Raw genomic sequence first — 23,033 nt, forward strand, 5'->3', positions numbered from 1 at the left:
GAGATCATATTGGTTTTGCTCAGTTTCTTCTCTTTTTTTTTTTTTACTCACTTTTGGCCTTTGACTTGACCTGTCAGGATCAGATCAAGAGTGACTGGTCGTTAGAGTGTAGTGAAGATATATTGTTAAGGGTGAAGTGAAGATGCGGTTTTCAAGGGAGAAGGAAAATGCACTTGTTGAGTTTTAAGGAAATTTATGTTTATCGAGGGTACAGTTTTGGTCAGTTTGTCAGGGGTGAAGGAAAGATGTGCTTGTCAAGAGTGAAGCAAAATTAGGTTTATCGAGGATGTAGTGAATATGTGCTTGTTAAGGATGAATTGAAGATGCCGTTGTTGGAAGGAGACATACCAGTGTACTATATTCACTTTTGAATGTTGGCATTTTTAGTATAGATTCTGCAAAGTATTGTGCAAAGTAGTCAGAAAGATTACATCAGATAAATAAAACAGCAATGATAAAGTCATGTAAGGTTAGGATATGCTGTCATGGTCAGAACTATTCCAGATTAACAGTGTTCCATTCTTTTATCTTTATTTTGATTTTTTGACTTAACATTTGGCTTATAAGCATGGGTAATTAATTTCAAATAACTATAGATTGATAGATATAATGAATGTGGATTATGTAGCAGGTATATTGTATGACTGCTTTAAAGGTAGTGGAAGACTGCAAAGATGCAGAGGTGACTGTTTCTGATACTCGACACAGTACATGGGAGCAACAACGTGCATTCATAATGGCAAATTTCACGACGAGTGGGACTCTTACCTTTACATCAAGCTTTTTACAGCCATCAGACTCAGGTGAGGTCTGGGTGTTTTAAGCCATTTCCATCAAATTTTCATGGAATATCTCTTGTAATTTTTATTTATAGATAGATATTGATGATGGAAATTCCTCGTAATTCTAATCTAAGCAAAAATGATAAAGATTTTCTGATGTGTGTCTAATTTTCTTGTGTGCTTTCTCATTAATCCATTCCACAAAGCATATGAAATGGGTGATATCAGGCTTATAACTTACCTTTCAAATCTTTGAATAGATCACTTACTCTACCTTTTAAAGTAGTGATTTCCTTAGGTTTAGATCTTATTGCTTAGAACCTTTGTTGACAATTTCTTTAAATTTTGTGAGAGGACAGCTGTTTTTCCATACCTTGAATTACAAAAACCTCAGACATACTTTATTTGTTCACAAGACTCAAAGAAATTCAGATCCTTTACCTTGCCCAGTTTTTTGTGAGCATTTTCATACTTTCTAAAGCAAGTGACTGCATATTCAAATATTTTGATGATAATCTTGGTTATTGAACATCCTGGGAAGCAGACTTAATAACAAGAAAATCCATTCTTTGGTATACATGATCTTTATTTGAACTTTAGGTGGAAGCATTAGGTAGAATTAGTAGTTATGAATGTTAGATAGAAGTAGTCATTAGGATCATTAAGTAGGAGCCTCTGCAAACACTTCACTAGACTTACCCTCTCCCAGTGGCCCGTTAAGGTTGAGGCGCTAAAAGTAAAGAAGTGATAGTGGAGTTCTTTAGTTATGGAGACTCTGTTGCCATGGCCATTCCTTTGAGGGAGTTCCAATTGGAACAGTTATGGAGACTGTTGCCATGGCCACCCTTTTGAGGGAGTTCCAGCTGGAACAGGTAGTCTTTATTCTGTGCAGGGCACCTTTTCATTTTTAAGGAATTGTTGAATATTAAGAATGGCATTGATTCATATGTGGCAAGTTTTGATCTGATCATCTCGTTCACTTATAATCCCCTAAAGCAGTGGTTCCCAATCATTTTGAGGTGATGGCCCAGTATAGCTTGTCTGAAGAACTTGTGGCCCACCTGATATTTTGTCAACTAGTAAAATACATACATTTTGATTTAGGAATGATTAACAAAGTATCTTACTGTTTTACTGGTAATGGAAATGCAACAAAAATGTTTTGAAAAGAAATTATGGTAATGAACATAATTAGCAGGCACCATGGGAAAATAAGGACTTGCTGATAACCTTTTAGGGAAATTCTATTAGTATTTTTATATTGTGGAGGATATATACATGGTTATAGGAAATAAGCAACAAAATTGAAATACTATGAACATTCTAAAATGACCATATAGATATCCTGAAATGTCACATACAATTGTTCGTTATCATGTTGATTCAAATGTGATCATGTATTGAATCAATGACAACCCCCATAGTCCATCTAGGAAACTCCTTGTGGACCACTGGTGAGGCCCCACAGATACAAAATTACCTTTGTGTATGGTACAAATAGGTCATTACACAGTCTTAGTGGAGGTTTAGAAAAGTTTTGGTCATGTTTTTTCTTGTAGTGCAGCTGTAATGACTCTATTGACATGGCCACCTATTGAGGGAGTTCCAGTGTGGAACAGGCATCAGAAACATAGATAGATAGATAGATAGTGCAGCAAAAATTAATATTCTCAATTTTGATAATTTTTCTTGGGATAAGATCTTTCTGACCTGAGGTTTTGGCAAGATTGAACATGTAAGATTCAGATACCCTTATGTTACTTTTTTTTTTATTTTGTATTTATTTGCTTTATCGCTGTCTCCCGCGTTAGCGAGGTAGCGCAAGGAAACAGACGAAAGAATGGCCCAACCCGCCCACATACACATGTATATACATACATGTCCACACACGCACAATATACATACCTATACATCTCAATGTACACATATATATACACACACAGACATATACATATATACACATGTACATAATTCATACTGTCTGCCTTTATTTGTTCCCATTGCCACCTCGCCACACATGGAATAACAACCCCCTCCCCCCTCATGTGTGCGAGGTAGTGCTAGGAAAAACACCAAAGGCCCTATTCGTTCACACTCAGTCTCTAGCTGTCATGTAATAATGCACCGAAACCACAGCTCCCTTTCCACATCCAGGCCCCACACACTTTGCATGGTTTACCCCAGACGCTTCACATGCCCTGGTTCAATCCATTGACAGCACGTCGACCCTGGTATACCACATCGTTCCAGTTCACTCTATTCCTTGCACGCCTTTCACCCTCCTGCATGTTCAGGCCCCGATCACTCAAAATCTTTTTCACTCCATCTTTCCACCTCCAATTTGGTCTCCCACTCCTCCTCGTTCCCTCCACCTCTGACACATATATCCTCTTGGTCAATCTTTCCCCACTCATTCTCTCCATGTGACCAAACCATTTCAAAACACCCTCTTCTGCTCTCTCAACCACGCTCTTTTTATTTCCACACATCTCTCTCACCCTTACATTACTTACTCGATCAAACCACCTCACACCACATATTGTCCTCAAACATCTCATTTCCAGCACATCCACCGTCCTGCGCACAACTCTATCCATAGCCCACACCTCGCAACCATACAACATTGTTGGAACCACTATTCCTTCAGACATACCCATTTTTGCTTTCTGAGATAATGTTCTCGACTTCCAAACATTCTTCAAGGCTCCCAGGATTTTCGCCCCCTCCCCCACCCTATGATTCACTTCCGCTTCCATGGTTCCATCCGCTGCCAGATCCACTCCCAGATATCTAAAACACCTCACTTCCTCCAGCTTTTCTCCATTCAAACTTACCTCCCAATTGACTTGACCCTCAACCCTACTGTACCTAATAACCTTGCTCTTATTCACCTTGGGGTAAACCATGGAAAGCTGTGTAGGTATGTATATTTGCGTGTGTGGACGTATGTATATACATGTGTATGGGGGGGGGGGTTAGGCCATTTCTTTCATCTGTTTCCTTGCGCTACCTCGCAAACGCGGGAGACAGCGACAAAGTATAATAAAAAAAAAGAAAATTATTCACATTTACTCTTAACTTTCTTCTTTCACACACTTTACCAAACTCAGTCACCAGCTTCTGCAGTTTCTTACATGAATCAGCCACCAGCGCTGTATCATCAGCGAACAACAACTGACTCACTTCCCAAGCTCTCTCATCCACAACAGACTGCATACTTGCCCCTCTTACCAAAACTCTTGCATTCACCTCCCTAACAACCCCATCCATAAACAAATTAAACAACCATGGAGACATCACACACCCCTGCCGCAAACCTACATTCACTGAGAACCAATCACTTTCCTCTCTTCCTACACGTACACATGCCTTACATCCTCGATAAAAACTTTTCACTGCTTCTAACAACTTGCCTCCCACACCATATATTCTTAATACCTTCCACAGAGCATCTCTATCAACTCTTATCATATGCCTTCTCCAGATCCATAAATGCTACATACAAATCCATTTGTTTTTCTAAGTATTTCTCACATACATTCTTCAAAGCAAACACCTGATCCACACATCCTCTACCACTTCTGAAACCACACTGCTCTTCCCCAATCTGATGCTCTGTACATGCCTTCAACCTCTCAATCAATACCCTCCCATATAATTTACCAGGAATACTCAACAAACTTATTATTTTATTTTTTTATTATACTTTGTCGCTGTCTCCCGCGTTTGCGAGGTAGCGCAAGGAAACATATGAAAGAAATGGCCCAACCCCCCCATACACATGTATATACATACGTCCACACACGCAAATATACACACCTACACAGCTTTCCATGGTTTACCCCAGACACTTCACATGCCCTGCTTCAATCCACTGACAGCACGTCAACCCCGGTATACCACATCGCTCCAATTCACTCTATTCCTTGCCCTCCTTTCACCCTCCTGCATGTTCAGGCCCCGATCACACAAAATCTTTTTCACTCCATCTTTCCACCTCCAATTTGGTCTCCCTCTTCTCCTTGTTCCCTCCACCTCCGACACATATATCCTCTTGGTCAGTCTTTCCTCACTCATCCTCTCCATGTGCCCAAACCACTTCAAAACACCCTCTTCTGCTCTCTCAACCACGCTCTTTTTATTTCCACACATCTCTCTTACCCTTACGTTACTCACTCGATCAAACCACCTCACACCACACATTGTCCTCAAACATCTCATTTCCAGCACATCCATCCTCCTGTGCACAACTCTATCCATAGCCCACGCCTCGCAACCATACAACATTGTTGGAACCACTATTCCTTCAAACATACCCATTTTTGCTTTCCGAGATAATGTTCTCGACTTCCACACATTCTTCAAGGCCCCCAGGATTTTCGCCCCCTCCCCCACCCTATGATCCACTTCCGCTTCCATACCTCTGTAATTTGAGCACTCACTCTTATCCCCTTTGCCTTTGTACAATGGCACTATGCAAGCATTCCGCCAATCCTCAGGCACCTCACCATGAATCATACATACATTAAATAACCTTACCAACCAGTCAACAATACAGTCACCCCTTTTTTAATAAATTCCACTGCAATACCACCCAAACCTGCTGCTTTGCCGGCTTTCATCTTCTGTAAAGCTTTTACTACCTCTTCTCTATTTACCAAAACATTTTCCCTAACTCTCTCACATTGCACACCACCTCGACCAAGACACCCCACATCTGCCACTCTATCATCAAACACATTCAACAAACCTTCAAAATACTCACTCCATCTCCTTCTCACATCACCACTACTTGTTATCACCTCCCCATTAGCCCCCTTCACTGAAGTTCCCATTTGCTCCCTTGTCTTATGCACTTTATTTACCTCCTTCCAAAACATCTTTTTATGCTCCCTGAAATTTAATGATACTCTCTCACCCCAACTCTCATTTGCCCTCTTTTTCCCCTCTTGCACCTTTCTCTTGACCTCCTGCCTCTTTCTTTTATACCTCTCCCACTCATTTGCTTTTTTTCCCTGCAAAAATTATTCAAATGCGTCTCTCTTCTCTTTCACTAATAATAATACTTTTTTTTTTTTTTTTTTTTTCTTTAATACCTCGTCGCTGTCTCCCGCGTTTGCGAGGTAGCGCAAGGAAACAGACGAAAGAAATGGCCCAACCCCCCCCATACACATGTACATACATACGTCCACACACGCAAATATACATACCTACACAGCTTTCCATGGTTTACCCCGGACGCTTCACATGCCTTGATTCAATCCACTGACAGCACGTCAACCATTGTATACCACATCGCTCCAATTCACTCTATTCCTTGCCCTCCTTTCACCCTCCTGCATGTTCAGGCCCTGATCACACAAAATCCTTTTCACTCCATCTTTCCACCTCCAATTTGGTCTCCCTCTTCTCCTCGTTCCCTCCACCTCCGACACATATATCCTCTTGGTCAATCTTTCCTCACTCATTCTCTCCATGTGCCCAAACCACTTCAAAACACCCTCTTCTGCTCTCTCAACCACGCTCTTTTTATTTCCACACATCTCTCTTACCCTTACGTTACTTACTCGATCAAACCACCTCACACCACACATTGTTCTCAAACATCTCATTTCCAGCACATTCACTCTCCTGCGCACAACTCTATCCCTAGCCCACACCTCGCAACCATACAACATTGTTGGAACCACTATTCCTTCAAACATACCCATTTTTGCTTTCCGAGATAATGTTCTTGACTTCCACACATTCTTCAAGGCTCCCAGGATTTTTGCCTCCTCCCCCACCCTGTGATTCACTTCCGCTTCCATGGTTCCATCCGCTGCCAGATCCACTCCCAGATATCTAAAACACTTTACTTCCTCCAGTTTTTCTCCATTCAAACTTACCTCCCAATTGACTTGACCCTCAACCCTACTGTACCTAATAACCTTGCTCTTATTCACATTTACTCTTAACTTTCTTCTTTTACACACTTTACCAAACTCAGTCACCAGCTTCTGCAGTTTCTCACATGAATCAGCCACCAGCTCTGTATCATCAGCGAACAACAACTGACTCACTTCCCAAGCTCTCTCATCCGCAACAGACTTCATTTTTGCCCCTCTTTCCAAAACTCTTGCATTCACCTCCCTAACAACCCCATCCATAAACAAATTAAACAACCATGGAGACATCACACACCCCTGCCGCAAACCTACATTCACTGAGAACCAATCACTTTCCTCTCTTCCTACATGTACACATGCCTTACATCCTCGATAAAAACTTTTCACTGCTTTTAACAACTTGCCACCCACACCATATATTCCTAATACCTTCCACAGAGCATCTCTATCAACTCTATCATATGCCTTCTCCAGATCCATAAATGCTACATACAAATCCATTTGGCGGATATAGTGTATCTTGGTCGAGGTGGTGTGCAAAGTGAGAGGGTTGGGGAAAATGATTTGGTAAACAGAGAAGAGGTAGTAAAAGCTTTGCGGAAGATGAAAGCCGGCAAGGCAGCAGGTTTGGATGGTATTGCAGTGGAATTTATTAAAAAAGGGGGTGACTGTATTGTTGACTGGTTGGTAAGGTTATTTAATGTATGTATGACTCATGGTGAGGTGCCTGAGGATTGGCGGAATGTGTGCATAGTGCCATTGTACAAAGGCAAAGGGGATAAGAGTGAGTGCGTCAATTACAGAGGTATAAGTTTGTTTTACCCACCTGGTAAATTATATGGGAGGGTATTGATTGAGAGGGTGAAGGCATGTACAGAGCATCAGATTGGGGAAGAGCAGTGTGGTTTCAGAAGTGGTAGAGGATGTGTGGATCAGGTGTTTGCTTTAAAGAATGTATGTGAGAAATACTTAGAAAAGCAAATGTTACTTTTTATGAAGATTAATCACCTTTGAAGACTTCATACCTTATGTCTGGTTTAGTATCTTGAAGAAGAGATTAGCAAGGGAAACTCCTTTTTTGATTTGCATAGGTAGTTTGAAACCCTTTTCTGAGGTAAAATCTTATTTAGGATGAAAGACTGGCTTTGTTTGTTCAGCCTAACCTGTATGTCATTGTCATGATGTCAGAAGTGTATTTCTGTGCTAGCCTTTCTTATGACATTTTTCTTGAAAGAGTTTTGCAGTGGTCTTTGACATTCCTCAACACTTTGCCAACCATATCTTGATCTAGATGCTGAGGATTGGGAATACCTTTTGTGAGGCGGAAGACATCTAACGTGCCAGTGGACAATCTGCAGTTTGACCAACTTTTCTGTTGGTCAAAAAGTTTTTCTAACCCATTTTGTTATGCTCTCATAACTCATATGACACACCAGCTCTAGGGAGAAAAGTGAGTGTTGAGGAACGAAAATCTGTTGCTCTTTGGGATGACGTCCTGCAAGCAAATTTTCCTGTTGTCATTTCCCACCCTACCTTCCCATTTCTTTTGGAAAAACACTTCTCTCAACTGGCAGTAGTCATCAATAGGGTGATATCCTTGTTCAGAAGGATTATGAGGTTGTCTGCTTGATGTAGCTTGACAGCTGGCTGGATGATGACATCATTATTAGGTGGGGACTACAAACTGAAGGTAAGCACTTCTTGGGTGAGCTTTTGCTGGTATTGCTTTTTGGGTGGTTCAAAAAGAGTGAGCATCTTTAATGTCACCTGAAGGTATGGGGTTAGTTGACTCTTACACCTACACCTAGATATCTAGATGTTCTCATAGCTTGCTCGACACTGGCCAGGAGAGAAAGAGCTGGTCATTCTTCAAAACTTCATATTCCATATACTTTTTTTTCATGCCTCTTGTTTAAGTGCCTTCATGATAACAAAGAATTTTGTTTGTTCAGAGATTGAGTGACCTTCACCTAGCAAGTAAAGTGATTTCCTAATAGGTTATGAGCACATACCCAAAGATTTTTAGGAAGTGAGATTTGACTCTGGGAGACTTTCATGAGCTTGAGCAGGGTAAACCAAGGACACACTTGCCATCTCGTCTGTATCTTGGTTCACTTCTCCAGGCCAAAAGGTGTTTCTTGCTAAGCAGAAAGGGCTTAAATGGCCTGGTTCCATGTATAGCCAGGGTTTGGCAACATAGTGGAGTTTTGTTATGTACCCTGTAGTTCATTAAGTTCTAACTTCTGACACTTTGTATACCAAGAAGGTAGGGCCACTCTGATGTTCAACTGAGACTTCACATATATTGTTTTGTCCAAAACAAAACTTAGATGGGAGAATAATATGTTCTCAGTTCACCCTATATAAGCTTTAGAGAAGTCTTCAGAACCAAAACTCATATTTTGTCCCAATCCATCACTCCTTAGCTGAGAGCAGAGCTGTTCCATCCCACAGACGTAAGTAACACTTTGTTGGTCATGTATGTGTAAGTGCAGTCCATATCACTTCCTCTGAGCCCCATTAATGATGGTAGAACTCTATAGATTTGAAGTGGTGTACTAATATTTTAGATAAGATGATTTTGTGTTCAAACATTCTGTAGTCAATGACAGTCTGGGATGTGAATATTTTGGATTCATTCATATGATTTTATTATGATGTTTGGTAGTAGCTGTAGATGGATATTGATATTAGTAAGCTGAACTTATAAATAGTTTCACTGTGTAGGTTGATGATCACTTTACATATAGAGATTTTATCTCTCTCATCTCATGCCATTTTTAGGTATGTTTGTTAGATTTCATATTTGTTGATGAGTTTAAGCGATAACACCTTGGAAACCTAAGGCACAGGCTCCTGTAGTCCATAGATTTCTCATACCTTGGCTTTGTTATGCATCTAAGGGTACTCAAACCTAAGTAATGTTAATCTTAGTAGAGTAGAGCCTTTGAAAAATTACTGATTTGTACTGTCATGCATGATAAAACATTTCGTAGAGCAGGTATAAGCAAGATTCATAGGCTAACTAATTGCACTTTATATTTGTTAATTTCTACATTTTTATACACATATTGTTTTGCCGTTTTGTAAGATACATTACTTTTTTCTTTCTTTTAAACTATTCGCCATTTCCCGCACTAGCGAGGTAGTGTTAGGAACAGGGACTGGGCCTTTTTTGGAATATCCTCACCTAGCCCCCGCTGTTCCTTCTTTTGGAAAATTAAAAAAAGAAACGAGAGGGGAGGATTTCCAGCTGCTCGCTCCCTCCCCTTTAAGTCGCCTTCTACGACACGCAGGGAATATGTGGGAAGTATTCTTAATCCCCTATCCCCAGGGATAAGATACATTACTAAGAGGATATTTTTCTTTTTCTTATGCTTTTCAGGTTATCTCATTTGTGAAGTAATAATTTCATTGCTGTTTTGTTGGTAACTGTGATTGGTTTATATAAGCTGAAGCATATCTAAAGAATGCAGGCACCCCATTATAAGAATGTTAAAAGTAGACCTGAAGTAGAAGAATGCTATTGATAGTAGAATTATTGGATCTCTCAGAAAACTGTACTGTCTTTCTGTATTTTTTAAAGAATGGGTGAATGCATATTAATGTTTTGATATATGTTAGTTTTACACTCTCCTACAAAACAGCAATGTTGAGTGATTATTTGCATGTCAGCATTTATATGATGCATGCTTTATGTATTTTTTCAAAGCATGTTCTTATCTTGCCCTTTATCCTTGTATTTTTCTATAAAGCCATCAAGCCCACATGTTGATTATGGCCAAATATTCATACCTATTTCTGCTTAGTACACACAAGAAAGGTAACTGTAGAGTGTCTTGAGGGGCATTGTGACAGAACTACCTAAAATGCTGTTGTAAACACTTGCTAAATCTGTCCCCTATCTCCTATCCAAGACTTTATACTGTCATGTTTCCCCACTCAGCTTTTTATGCTACAAGTATCTTATTGTCTGGTCAGTAAGGGTAGTCTTTGCTTCAGTCAAGGTTAAACATATTCGTGAATAAGTTTATTTTTTCTGTGGATAGGCTCATTGTTCTTTAAATACTTATTGTCATGCTTTGCCTACATTCTTGATATATTCATCATAGATTTGACTGGTGTATGAGATGTCTAGCAGCACAATGCATATTGATGTGCCCTTGACTCTACAAGGTCAACCCATAAGATGCATTGATGCACAAAACATGCTGCTGTATTATTGTTAGTGTGTCTTTACCAGAACCTAGATGATTGGGTGGTAGTGACAGAGTCACTTACAATGTGTGAGCCACTCTGGGATTGCTTTATGTATTAATGAATGATCATATTATTTTTTATCATTATATTTGATTGCCATTTCCCGCATCAATAAGGTATCACCAGGAAACAGACAAAGAAAGGTCCATCCACACATATACACACATATGTACATACATGTATATACACGTACATGTACATACAAAGATGAAATTGCACCTCGATAGGAGTTCGTACAATTTTATTTAACATGTAATTTTTCTATACATGTGGCATGACATGTTTCATGGAGACAATCCTCCTCATCAGGCACCAGTACTTAACAAAGTTATTTAAATCCCTTCATCACACTAGAGTCCTGCTGTCCAGCAACAATCTGTACAGACGGGAATGAAGAAAGAAATGAAAGGGTGTATGAAAGATGTGATATAGCAAGGAATGCAAAGGGAATGAATTGTGGAGTGATAGAATGGGTGAAATGTAATACTTTGAAGTGGTTTGGGCATGTGGAAAGAATGCAAAACTAGGAGTTTACAAGGAGAGTGTGTGATAGTACAATTAAAGGCATTGGTGTAAGTGGAAGATCACCTGTGACATGGGCAAATAGGGTGAAGGAATACTGGAGGGAGAGAAACAGAGAAAGAATGCATGGAATGGTGTATGTTAGGGAGGTATGTAAGGACAGGGATGAGTTGGGACTCTTTTGCCACAGTCACCTCTTGATGGGAGTTCCTGGAGGGAATGGGCTTCAGAGATATAGATAGATAGTTCCTTTTAGGACCTTCTTATTTCCCCTCTCTGCCTTTTGTACATCTTCATCCTATAATGTGCCTTGATTTGACTTAATTTATGCCACTATCAGTGGTCAGTTTATTATGTATCCCATGCTCATCCTGTGATTGCGGTTGATATTTCCAGAAAATTGTCCTCAACTTATCTATTCTCTTATTTGGTTTGTCTAGAAAATTAATCAGCTTTATGTAAAACACAGTGTCAACCCACTTTAATGTTGGTGGACTCCACATGCATGGTAATATTAAGTGTAAAAAGTCACTTCGGTATGGTTGTATCATTTGTCATTGGATGAAAAGGGGTGTATTCTTGTCAAGGAACTTCGTGCTCCAAAGGAGTCTGTTACTTGGAACCCTATAAAAGGGGTCCTGGATTTGTACTATATCCACTTTATATCCTCTAATTTTCCTGATTTGTTTTGGCTACACCCTCCTCCCAATTATTTCATCAATTTTTTTTTCACCTTGTTAATCTGTAACAGTCTTATTAAAAAAAAACCTTTTTCTTTTTTCTCTTTGCCAGTTCGTTGTTCTTTCCATCCATAGTTACACATCCCAGCAGTGCTTCATTTCTATTATTTCTGCTGTATCATGTAATCATGTAAAGTAGGTTATGCATGAAGAGTTATTGGCCTTTAAATTTCTCACCAAGTTTCCTTTCCAGACCTCAGAATTTACATTTGTCAAGTTTTTAGAATTTGTTTGACCTAACATTTCTGTAGATATTCATATAGAAATGAAAAAAATCACTTCAGAAGTATATCTGTACACAACTTTCACTCTAATAATGTGCGCAGTGTGCAAAGCCTGAGAGTAAAGTGAGTGTTTTATGATTCGTTTTGCCTACACTGAAAAATTTATTACACTTTTTCATAATGGCAAATTTATTAAAGTTTGTATAGATAGCAGCCATGATTTTAGTTCATCAAAGATGTTGTGAAGTTGAGTTTATGGTGTCTTCCTTTGTTGTGAATATGATAGTGTTAGTTTAGAGGGAGACATACTGCATTTGTTCATGAATGTTGACATTTCTGATGTTTTCATCCTTTCATTTGTGTTTAGTTTCATTCACCAAATTTGAATTACACTCAGAAGATGAATCCCTATGTTCAAATTCACCTTCTTTATGTTCAGTATTCAGACATTTGTAATTCTACTGACCATCTCTTAATAGTTGCTGTACAAAACTTGTAATTATCAGATAAGTTCAGTTAACCTTGTAATCCATATTTAGGCCTGACATCTTTTTTTGTAATGCATTAGTTATTAATTGTTATTTGTTAACAGGTGTTGTGAAGACGCAAACAGCAGTCACAGAGAGACAGCGTATGCAAGGTGAGCTGTACTGTAAGAAAATGTTATGTCTATCTATTTAATCTATATCTCCAATACCTGTTCCAGTTGGAACTCCCTCAGAGGAGTGGCCACGGCAACAAAATCTCCATAACTAAAGAACTCCAGTGCCGCTTCTTAGCTTTTAGAGCCTCACCCTTTACAGGCCACCAACAGAGGGCAATCTAAGACAGTGTTTGCAGAGGCTCCTCCTAATATTCCTAATGACTATTTCCATCTAATGTTCCTACCTACTATTTCTACTTAATATTACTACCTGATGTGCCTGCCTATATTTTCCTACCCACTACTTCAACCCACTGCTCCTGCCATTTTGCCAAAAGACAGGGCTAGCGCACAGTGCTCACCACAGTAAAATCTAGAGTTACAAAGGATGAGCTGTGTGAGTCAAGTGTTGTCAAAGTGTTGTCAGGTGTTACGTATGATAAGAAGAGATTCATGTTTGTGGGCAGAATGCCAGTAGTTATGAGAGAGATAATTTTTTTTTACTGTTAGAAATTACTTCAGGGTTTTAACGTTTTTGAGCATTTCTAAATTTAGCTTTACAACCTCTTAGTTAAGGAAAGAGTAATGCTCATTGATGATATATTGTGTTTACACACTTGTACAGGATATTTTTGATCTAAAGATATTTTCATTTTATTATACATAATCGCTGTTTCCTGCATCAGCGAGGTAGCGTAGGGAAATAGATGAAGAATGGCCTATACACTCATATACACATGTATATACATAAACACTCATATATGCACATATACATGTACATATCAATATATACATACACATACACAGACATATACGTATATATTTGTGCATATTCGTACTTGTTTGCCCTTCATCCATTTCTGTTGCCACCTTGCCCCACAGGAAACAGCATTGCTGCCCCCTGCTTCAGCAAAGTAGCGTCAGGAAAACAGACAAAAAAGGCCACATTCGTCCACACTCGTCTTTTGCTGTCATGTATAATGCACTGATACCACAGTTCCCTATCCACATCCAGGTCCCACGGACCTTTCCATGGTTTACCCCAGACACTTCACATGCCCTGGTTCAGTCTATTGACAGCATGTCAACCCTGGTATACCACATTGTTCCAGTTCACTCTATTCCTTGCACGCCTCTTACCCTCCTGTATGTTCAGGCTCTGATAGCTCAAAATCTTTTTCACTCCATCCTTCCACCTCCAGTTTGGTATCCCGCTTCTCCTTGTTCCCTCCACCTCTGACACATATATTTTCTTTGTCAGTCTTTCCTCACTCATTCTCTCCATATGTCCAAACCATTTCAACACACCCTCTTCTGCTCTATCAACCATGCTCTTTTTATTACCACACATCTCTGTCTTTCCCTTTCATTACTTACTCGATCACACCACCCCACACTGCATATTGTCCTCAAAACATTTCATTTCCAACGCATCCACCCACCTCCATACAACCCTATCTATATCCCATTCCTCACACCCATATAACATTGTTGGAACTACTATTACTTCAAACATACCCATTTTTGCTCTCCGAGATAATGTTCTCTCCACACATTCTTCATCACACCCAGAACCTTCGCTCCTCCCCCACCCTGTGACTTACTTCCACTTCCATGGTTCCATCCCTGCTAAGTCCACTCCCAGGTATCTAAAACACTTCTTTTCTTTTAATTTTTCTCCAATCAAACTTACATCCCAGTTAAGTTGTCCCTCTTCCCTACTGAACCTAATAACCTTACTCTTATTCACATTTACTCTGAACTTTCTCCTTTCACACACTTTTCAAACTCAGTCACCAACTTCTGCAGTTTCTTGCACGAATCAGCCACAAGAGGATTTATCATCAGCAAACAACAAATGACTCACTTTCCAGGCCCTCTCATTCCCAGCAGACTGCATACTCGCCCCTCTCTCCAGAACTCTTGCATTTATCACCCTCACCATCCCATCCATAAACAAATTAAACAACCATGGGGACATCACACACCTCTGCTGCAAACTAACATTCACTGGGAACTACTTCTTTTCCTTCTCATACACATGCTTTACATCCATGGGAAAAGCTTTTCACTGCTTCTGACAACTTACCTCCCATACCATATACTCTTAAAACCTTCCACAAAACATCTGTGTCACCCCTATTATATGCCTTCTCCAGATCCATAAATGCTACATACAAATCCATTTGTTTTTCTAAGTATTTCTCACATACATTCTTCAAAGCAGACACCTGTTCCACACATCCTCTACTACTTCTGAAACCACACTGCTCTTCCCCATTCTGATGCTCTGTACATGCCTTCACCCTCTCACTCAATACCCTCCCATATAATTTCCCAGGAGTACTCGACAAACTCATGCCTCTGTAGTTTGAACACTCACCTTTATCTCCTTTGCCTTTGTACAATGGCACTATGTCTATAGTATTACTTTATTCTTTATATGCTGATGCTGTTACATCCTCATTGAAGGTGACTTTTTGCTAACTTTGTTACCACTCACAGGTGGAGTCTTGTTTATACCTGAATAAAATGTATAAATATAGTTTCCTCAAAAACCCCTTGTCTGCCTGCCTCCCCACTCATTTTCAGAGGTGATGTCGCACTTACACTTTAGTAATTTGTCATCCCTCTTCTTGATTTCCAGCTGCAGATATCTGGGTATGGAATTTGCAAGGTTTCTGAAGTATTCTAGGTCCATGTTTTGGGCCCATAGGGTCTTGATCTCCTGAATAAGGCAAGGTACTGATGAGGTGTTGCAGGAAGCATCTGCTTGTGCATGTACTCTGGATACCCAAAGTGCTGAGAAACCTCGTATTTACCCACATGTTCTGCTCCTGAGAAAAGTAAGAGCTAACCATCTTGAAGCACAAGTGTAAGAAATTCAGTGCCCAGAGGTGAAATTCCCAGCCAGGGTGAGGAAAAGAACATCCTTCTTCAAGATAGCCTGAGGCACACTAAGGCAGATTGCAGGTGCTCACACTATAAGAAACACATGTCTGTGTGACCAGATGGACAATATTTCTCCAAAAGAGCATCATATGCTTGTACCCACAAGAGATCTTAGCCTTGTATCTTTTTTGGCAATATATGGGGAGTGAACAGTGTTTTTTGTGGACACTTCTTTATGATGATGTAACCTCAGGATCCCTTTTATGGGACTTAAAGCTTCAAGGCACCTATATAGTGATACACAGCTCCTCTCACCTCAACATTCATATCACTCATTTCTATGCAGGGAAATGATGGGCATTTAGAGTGAGGTTTCTCAACAAGATTGTGCACTTTTTTGTCGATTGATGATGATTTCAACTCACTGAAGATGGCTTTTCACTCATGGTGTAACCACATGCAGGTGGAGTCAAGATATGTCTTGATACTACTTACTTCCTGCCCCAGGATTCTTTTTTATATTTGTGAGGCTCCTGCAGCACTCAGGGAGCTGTCTATGACCACCAGTCAGGACCATAGGTCATAAAGTGTAGTGATGTTGTGCATGCATTTATGCATGGAGAATATTGCAGTTGAGTAGTAAATTTTTGGTGTCTGCAATGTTGTAGTTGCATCATGGACATATGTTGAAATGGTATTTGTAGTACCATTGGAATGAGTGAGGTTCAGAGCATAAATGGGAAAATGTGATTTATTTTTGTGTAGTGAGTGTGACTTCTGATTGGTGTTTTTCCCTTGAGGTGGCGTTTAGGACTGAGTAGGAAGGGCGTTTGCTTAGTACTTGTTGGGCTATTTTAGCATGTGCATTTACTAGGGATAAGAGGGTTTGTGATTATAGGGTGTTGAAGTGTGAAGCAGGGGTAAACTTTTAATACCTACCCAAGGGTTGTTGGATTGTTATGGAGTGGTTTGGGTGAGAGGGGTTTATTGCTCTTATGGACAATTGAGTGCCGAGCATGTTGAGGTGGGATTGTATTTGAAGGTTGTTTGTTATACTATGTAGGTGTTGGGTACTTGTGGTTGCTATGCAGCCAGTGATTGTTTGCCAGAGTTGGTTGCTGTGGGTCTTGTGGTTCCTTGTGTTGAGGATGAAGTGCCAGTTTTCAGTTTCTCTCTCAGTAATTAGGTTTGTGATGGTGGTATTCAGAGTTTGGATTTGTTCTCTGATTTCCGTTGGTGGTGAGTTGTTTTTTCTGAGCTAGTTTCTTTGTTTGTTGAGGGGTATGCCTTGTGGGGAAAAGTTTGGGTTATATTTCTTTCAGTACCCTTGTGATATGTACTGTGTATTGCTATGGTTGAAGATGTTCATGAAGTGTGAGATTGCACAATCTAGGGATGGCATATTATCTATATTGAGGTTTTGGAGCTTTGTTTCTTTGTATTTTGTGAAGGCTGACCAATCTTTTATTCCTGTAGTTTATGTAAGTCTATTTGGAGGATATGTGGATTGGGTGGGCCAGGGGGCGGCTCCAAAACTTCTGTATAAGTGATTTCCTATCCTTAGATCTTGCATTCTCACACTTCTTCAACGACTAAACCATGCCAACAAAAAGCACATACCATTAGGGCATAGAAAGAATTACAGCCCAATCTTTTCTCCACAAGTTATGTATCTCATTTAGCAAAAGAAACCAATTCAGACAACACCACTCATTGTCAACAAAAATCAGAGAACAAGCTAAAACTCTGAATAACACCATCATCAGCCTAATCACTGAAGGACAGACTAAAAACTCACATTTCTTCCTCCATACAATGAACAAAAAGACCCACATTAATTCTGGCTCATGTTAAAGATCCATACTTACTGCACCAATCCAGCTCCTACTCATGAAGCACTTCTGACCCATTCCAGTCAAGTTCCTTCTCCAAAAGAATATACAAACATACTTATGAGACACTAAATCACCCTCAAACCTAAACTAGAAAAGTTGTGAAAAACCTATACAAATTCAATACTGAAACAACTGCCTTCCTACTCTCCCCTCCTACTGATATAACCAATGCAGTTAAAACCTTAAGGAACTGTCCTACTATAGGCCTAGGCCCTAATAACACATATTGTCCATTTGAAATACAAGTACTTTCAGATATATTATCCATTCCAGGCCACAGAACAAAATCCTTGACATCTAGAAACTTGCCAGCATAATAACAGTCCTGAAACCCTCCAAACCACCCAGCTCTCCATCCTTCCGTTGCCCTTTGCTACTTATATATTTGGAAACTCTCCAAACCACTCAGCTCCCCATCCTTCCATTGCCCTTTGCTACTTATATAATTGGTATCCAAAACCTAAAAAAACTGACCCACAACAGAATGAACAAAACATCCCACTTCACCCTCCCTATATGGCTTCAGACCCATCTACTCCATCACCATGCTGCACGTTGACCTCACACTGCATATCCTACAGGGCTTCAACCTACCACAGCCCTCCTGTGTCAAAAGATATTAACAAAGCAGTTGACACTATCCCCCAACTCTTTCTCATTGGAGAGTTACATGCCATGGCAAAGTCACTCACAGTGTCTTCACCGGGAAAATACTGAAACTTCAGTAAAGTTCCTTAAGGAGCAGTTCTTTCTCCAACACTCTTCAAGCTCTTTATACACAGCCTCCCATTACTTTGAGCAAATCACAACATGAAAGTCCTCTCTTATGCAGACAACCTCACAATCACATCACAGTACTCTGAGATGACATTAGCAACAACAAAATTACAGCACTACCTTAAACAACTGGTGCAGTAGATCACATCACCGAGAACAGAATGTCTTTTTCTCCACAGAAGTCCAAAATCACTCTTTTGTTCCCAGACAGACACGAATCCAGTATACATCCTCCAGTCACCTTGATTGGACAATCACTCCCACTTAACAAAACAACAACCATTCAAGGCATCATATATGATATATACACGACATTCACTCCTGAACAATACATACAAGACATTCACTCCTGACACCAATATGATCTACACAAAAGCTACATACAAATTCAGTGTACTCAGAACATTAACTGACACCAGCTTTTGAGTATAAAAAGAATCCTTTAATATGCTTTACAGACATTTCATCTGCTCCTCTTCAAACTAACTTCACCTGCCTAGTCTTCCATCCTTTTGAAATGGAACTATATTAAAGCTTCAAACCAGTCATCATAAAGAGATCCAGCCTCAAAAGTCTTTGCTTTGGATTGTAAGGATTTGGTTTATCTTAAAACATATGTACAGAAGAAAGTATGGAAAATGCTGCTTAATAGACTTACTCATATGTAATGCTCACCTTTCCACTCATAGACTGTACCACTTTGTAAAGAAATATCTCCACTTTATTTTGAGAAAAACAGAAGAATCATTATATGATGTTTGTGTGTAAAGTTTTTCTTTCATGCCTTTCTAGTTGCAAGAAAAAACAATAAAACTACAGCATTACAAGAGCCCTTGCTTGTGGGATTTTATTTTATGTATTTTTTTCTGTTGGTTCTGAATTTCCTTTTAGCCATATTTAAAGTAGGATGGTGAATTTTTTTCCCCTAAGGAAATGTGTACCTTCTGTATTTAATTAGAGGGGAGCTTTTGGAGATCCTTGACATTTAAGTTATTGAGAGTATGACCCTGCATCTTTGTCTTATTAGAACCTTGTTCCTATGACATCTGAATCAGGAAGAAGGGCCACTGAAATTCTTGCATTTTCTGAATAGAGATCAATTAGAATTTAAGATAAGCTTTTATGAGTAAGACTGAATCCAAACCGAAAGTATGTTGCAAAAAATGAACCAGATTAATTTAAGAATATACCAACTTAAATGTAGTGCTGAAAAGCTACATTAGAACATCATATTTTGTGTTTAGTCAAGACATACAGAGATACATTGGTATCACAGATTACATTGACCTTTGATTGTTCAGGCTCTTTTAAGTCTTTGCCAAGAAGCAGTATTCAGTGTTGGATCTGGTAGTTAGGAGTTATTTCATAACCAGTGAAATATGCTCATCATGCCAAGAAAAAGTCTCCTGTCTTGGGTTACATAAGGAATCTGCCATTCGAAGAGATTAGTGAAAGAGGCCTGTAGCATTTGACAAATATGCTAATTAGATGAAATATCTGCTTAGATGTGGTTGACTTTAAGTTCAAGTATGCTACCTTCAGATGATGATGGTCCAGATAGAATGTCATTCATATTGAAGTTTTTATGTTTCCCTTACAATTTAGTCTGGAGTTAAGAAATGTAGGTTTTAGATCATGAAAAGCCAATTCTCAGCCAGAGGCAGAGCCTTGTGAGCTTCCATTTAATCTTCTATCCCTTCCCTCTCTGCTGTCCTTTTTGAATTTCCATTTCGAGAGACTAAGGTCACAGGCTTAAGACACAGATTTCATCTGGTAATGAGTGATGTTGGTTAGTATCCAAGAGGCACACCTACTTCTCCACACAATCATGTCACTGTCCAAGGTGAGTTTCCGTGTGGCTAATGGGTCTCTCTGAATATGCATTGACTGTTCTCAATGATCTTATGGTGGCAAAAAAGGGTGGGATCCTGATAGATGCACCCTATTAGGTGGATTATGCAGTGTTTTGATACCCCTTTGAGAATGTTCTCTCCTTGATACTTACAGGGATTTGCCTCCTTTAGGGAAGTTAATTTTTAAAGAAAGCTATTTTCTCTGTTTTATTAGTCATGAGTGGGAGTGAGCGAATACGAGCTCGACTAGTACAGATGGATACTTTAGACGAGATAAGTGGCGGTATAGTACGTGAGGTTGGAGGGCTTTCCCAAGAGGAGTTTACCCATCGTCTGCATGGTTTAAAACAAGAGCTCACTCAGGCCTGGCACTCAGATCAGCGTGTTAAGGCTCTCAAGATAACCATTCAGGTAAGTAATCACATGAATTAGTTGATTTACTTGTACCCAGTCATACATAGTGGAGACTCATCTTTTTCTTAACATTTTTAAAATCTAACTTCTAGCTTTGCTAGATCATATGGAATATACACAGCATTGGGAGCATTGATGAATGTGTGGAAGGCGAGAACATTATCTTGGAAAGCAAAAATGGGTATGTTTGAAGGAATAGTGGTTCCAACAATGTTATATGGTTGCGAGGTGTGGGCTATAGATAAGGTAGTGCGGCGGAGGGTGGATGTGTTGGAAATGAGATGTTTGAGGACAATATGTGGTGTGAGGTGGTTTGATGGAGTAAGTAATGAAAGGGTAAGAGACGTGTGTGGTAATAAAAAGAGTATGGTTGAGAGAGCAGAAGAGAGTGAATTGAAATGGTTTGGTCACATGGAGAGAATGAGTGAGGAAAGATTGACAAAGAGGATATATGTACCAGAAGTGAAGGGAACGAGGAGAAGTGGGTGACTGAATTGGAGGTGGAAGGATGGAGTGAAAAAGATTTAGAGCAATTGGGGCCTGAACATGCAGGATGGTGAAAGATGTTCAAGGATTATAGTGAATTGGAACGATGTGGTATATCGGGGTCGACGTGCTGTCAGTGGATTGATCCAGGGCATTTGAAGCATTTGGGGTAAACCATGGAAAGTTTTGTGGGGCCTGGATGTGGAAAGGAAACTGTGGTTTCGGTGCATTATACATGACAGCTAGAGACTGAGTGTGAACGAATGTGGCCTTTGTTTTCTTTTCCTAGACTACCTCACGTGCATGCGGTGGGAGGGGGTGTCATTTCATGTGTGGTGAGGTAGCAACGGGAATGAATAAAGGCAGCAAGTATGAATTTGCACATGTCTGTATGTATATGTCTGTGTATGTATATATATATGTATACGTTGAAATGTATAGGTATGCATATGTGCGTGTGTGGACGTATATGTATATACTTGTTTATGTGGGTGGGTTGGGCCATTCTTTCATCTGTTTCCTTGTGCTTCTTCGCTAATGCGGGAGACCATGACAAAGTATAAGTATAATAAGATAAACATAGAATGCGTGATACAACTTGATATGTTCAACAAAATCCACTTGGCAGAATTGGCTTTCAGGGGCCAGTCTCTCATACAAAGAACCTTTATGTCAGTGGGATCTCTGAATATCATTGTTACATGAATGCCAGTAGTAGTAGTTTTCTTGCTTATGTTTGTGATGATATTCCTCATTAACTCATCTGTGAATTTGACTCCCCTAATAACTGTTGTCAGCTACTCTGAGTCACAATTAATGGTGCTGATCCTTACATTTTCAATATATATACTGCATTAGGTCCAGTAAACTTGGCTGTACAGATCTTCAAACATCCAGGTCAAAGGAGCACATCCATAAAGGAAAGTTTGGCTTATGACATTGTGCCTTTGAGGACAATACCACTAATTCCAATGTGCTTAAGATCCTTTTGTTACTAATGCATATTGTCTTGCCTACTATCCAGTTATCTTTAGCTCATGGAAGTAATGTAAGAGAAGGGACACCCTTGTTGTTAATTTTGCTAAGACAGTTCACAAAGTAAACTATAGAATTTTACTAGAGAAAGTAGGGAAGCAAATCATTGATGTTAAAGAAAAAAGATGGTTTAGAGAGCTTTCAACTAAAAAAAGTTTAAAGCAGTAGCAAATGGAATCATGTCTGATGAAGTCTTATCAGGTGTATTACAAGAAATGGTGTTAGCTGCATTCAGCTGTATGTGAATGATATCACACATTGATAGAGAAGTAAAAGAAAGTATGGTATCTTCAGATGCTTTGCTGATGAATCTATAGTATGGAAAATGATGGGATTAGATGATCAAAAAGAGTGGTAAAAAGACTCAGATACAGTTTACAGATGGACAGAAGTGATCCTGTTTGAATATGGACTTGCAAGTCATGGATGATTAACCGTTGTCTTCAGTGCCAAGTGCCTCAGAAGTCTTGCATCTGCTCCCAGTTTTTCACACCTTCTAAAGGTGATGGACTTTTTGCATGAAATAATCTGCTTTCATCCACCAGGCTTCCAGAGATGGCTTAACCTCTGTATCTGGGTATTAAGCCCCTACAAGATCTAATATGTAAAAGTTTTGTACCTG

The 23,033-nt window shown here is 39.6% G+C and overlaps 1 protein-coding gene across 2 annotated transcripts in view; it reads left to right on the forward strand.

Annotated features, from left to right (window-relative positions):
• The window catches only part of LOC139756142 (VPS35 endosomal protein-sorting factor-like), a 105,481-nt gene that overhangs the window by 12,666 nt on the left and 69,782 nt on the right, over window positions 1–23,033 (forward strand). Inside the window, exons 5-8 of one of the 2 annotated variants that reach the window (XM_071675277.1) lie at window positions 656–803; window positions 9,097–9,126; window positions 13,009–13,056; window positions 20,691–20,887. In XM_071675277.1, coding sequence (XP_071531378.1) covers window positions 656–803; window positions 9,097–9,126; window positions 13,009–13,056; window positions 20,691–20,887 — 423 coding nt within the window. The remainder of the gene's footprint in view (window positions 1–655; window positions 804–9,096; window positions 9,127–13,008; window positions 13,057–20,690; window positions 20,888–23,033) is intronic. The other variant, XM_071675278.1, reaches the window with a different exon arrangement.

This window comes from Panulirus ornatus, chromosome 20 (genome assembly GCF_036320965.1).
Source record: "Panulirus ornatus isolate Po-2019 chromosome 20, ASM3632096v1, whole genome shotgun sequence".
NCBI lineage: Eukaryota > Metazoa > Arthropoda > Malacostraca > Decapoda > Palinuridae > Panulirus > Panulirus ornatus.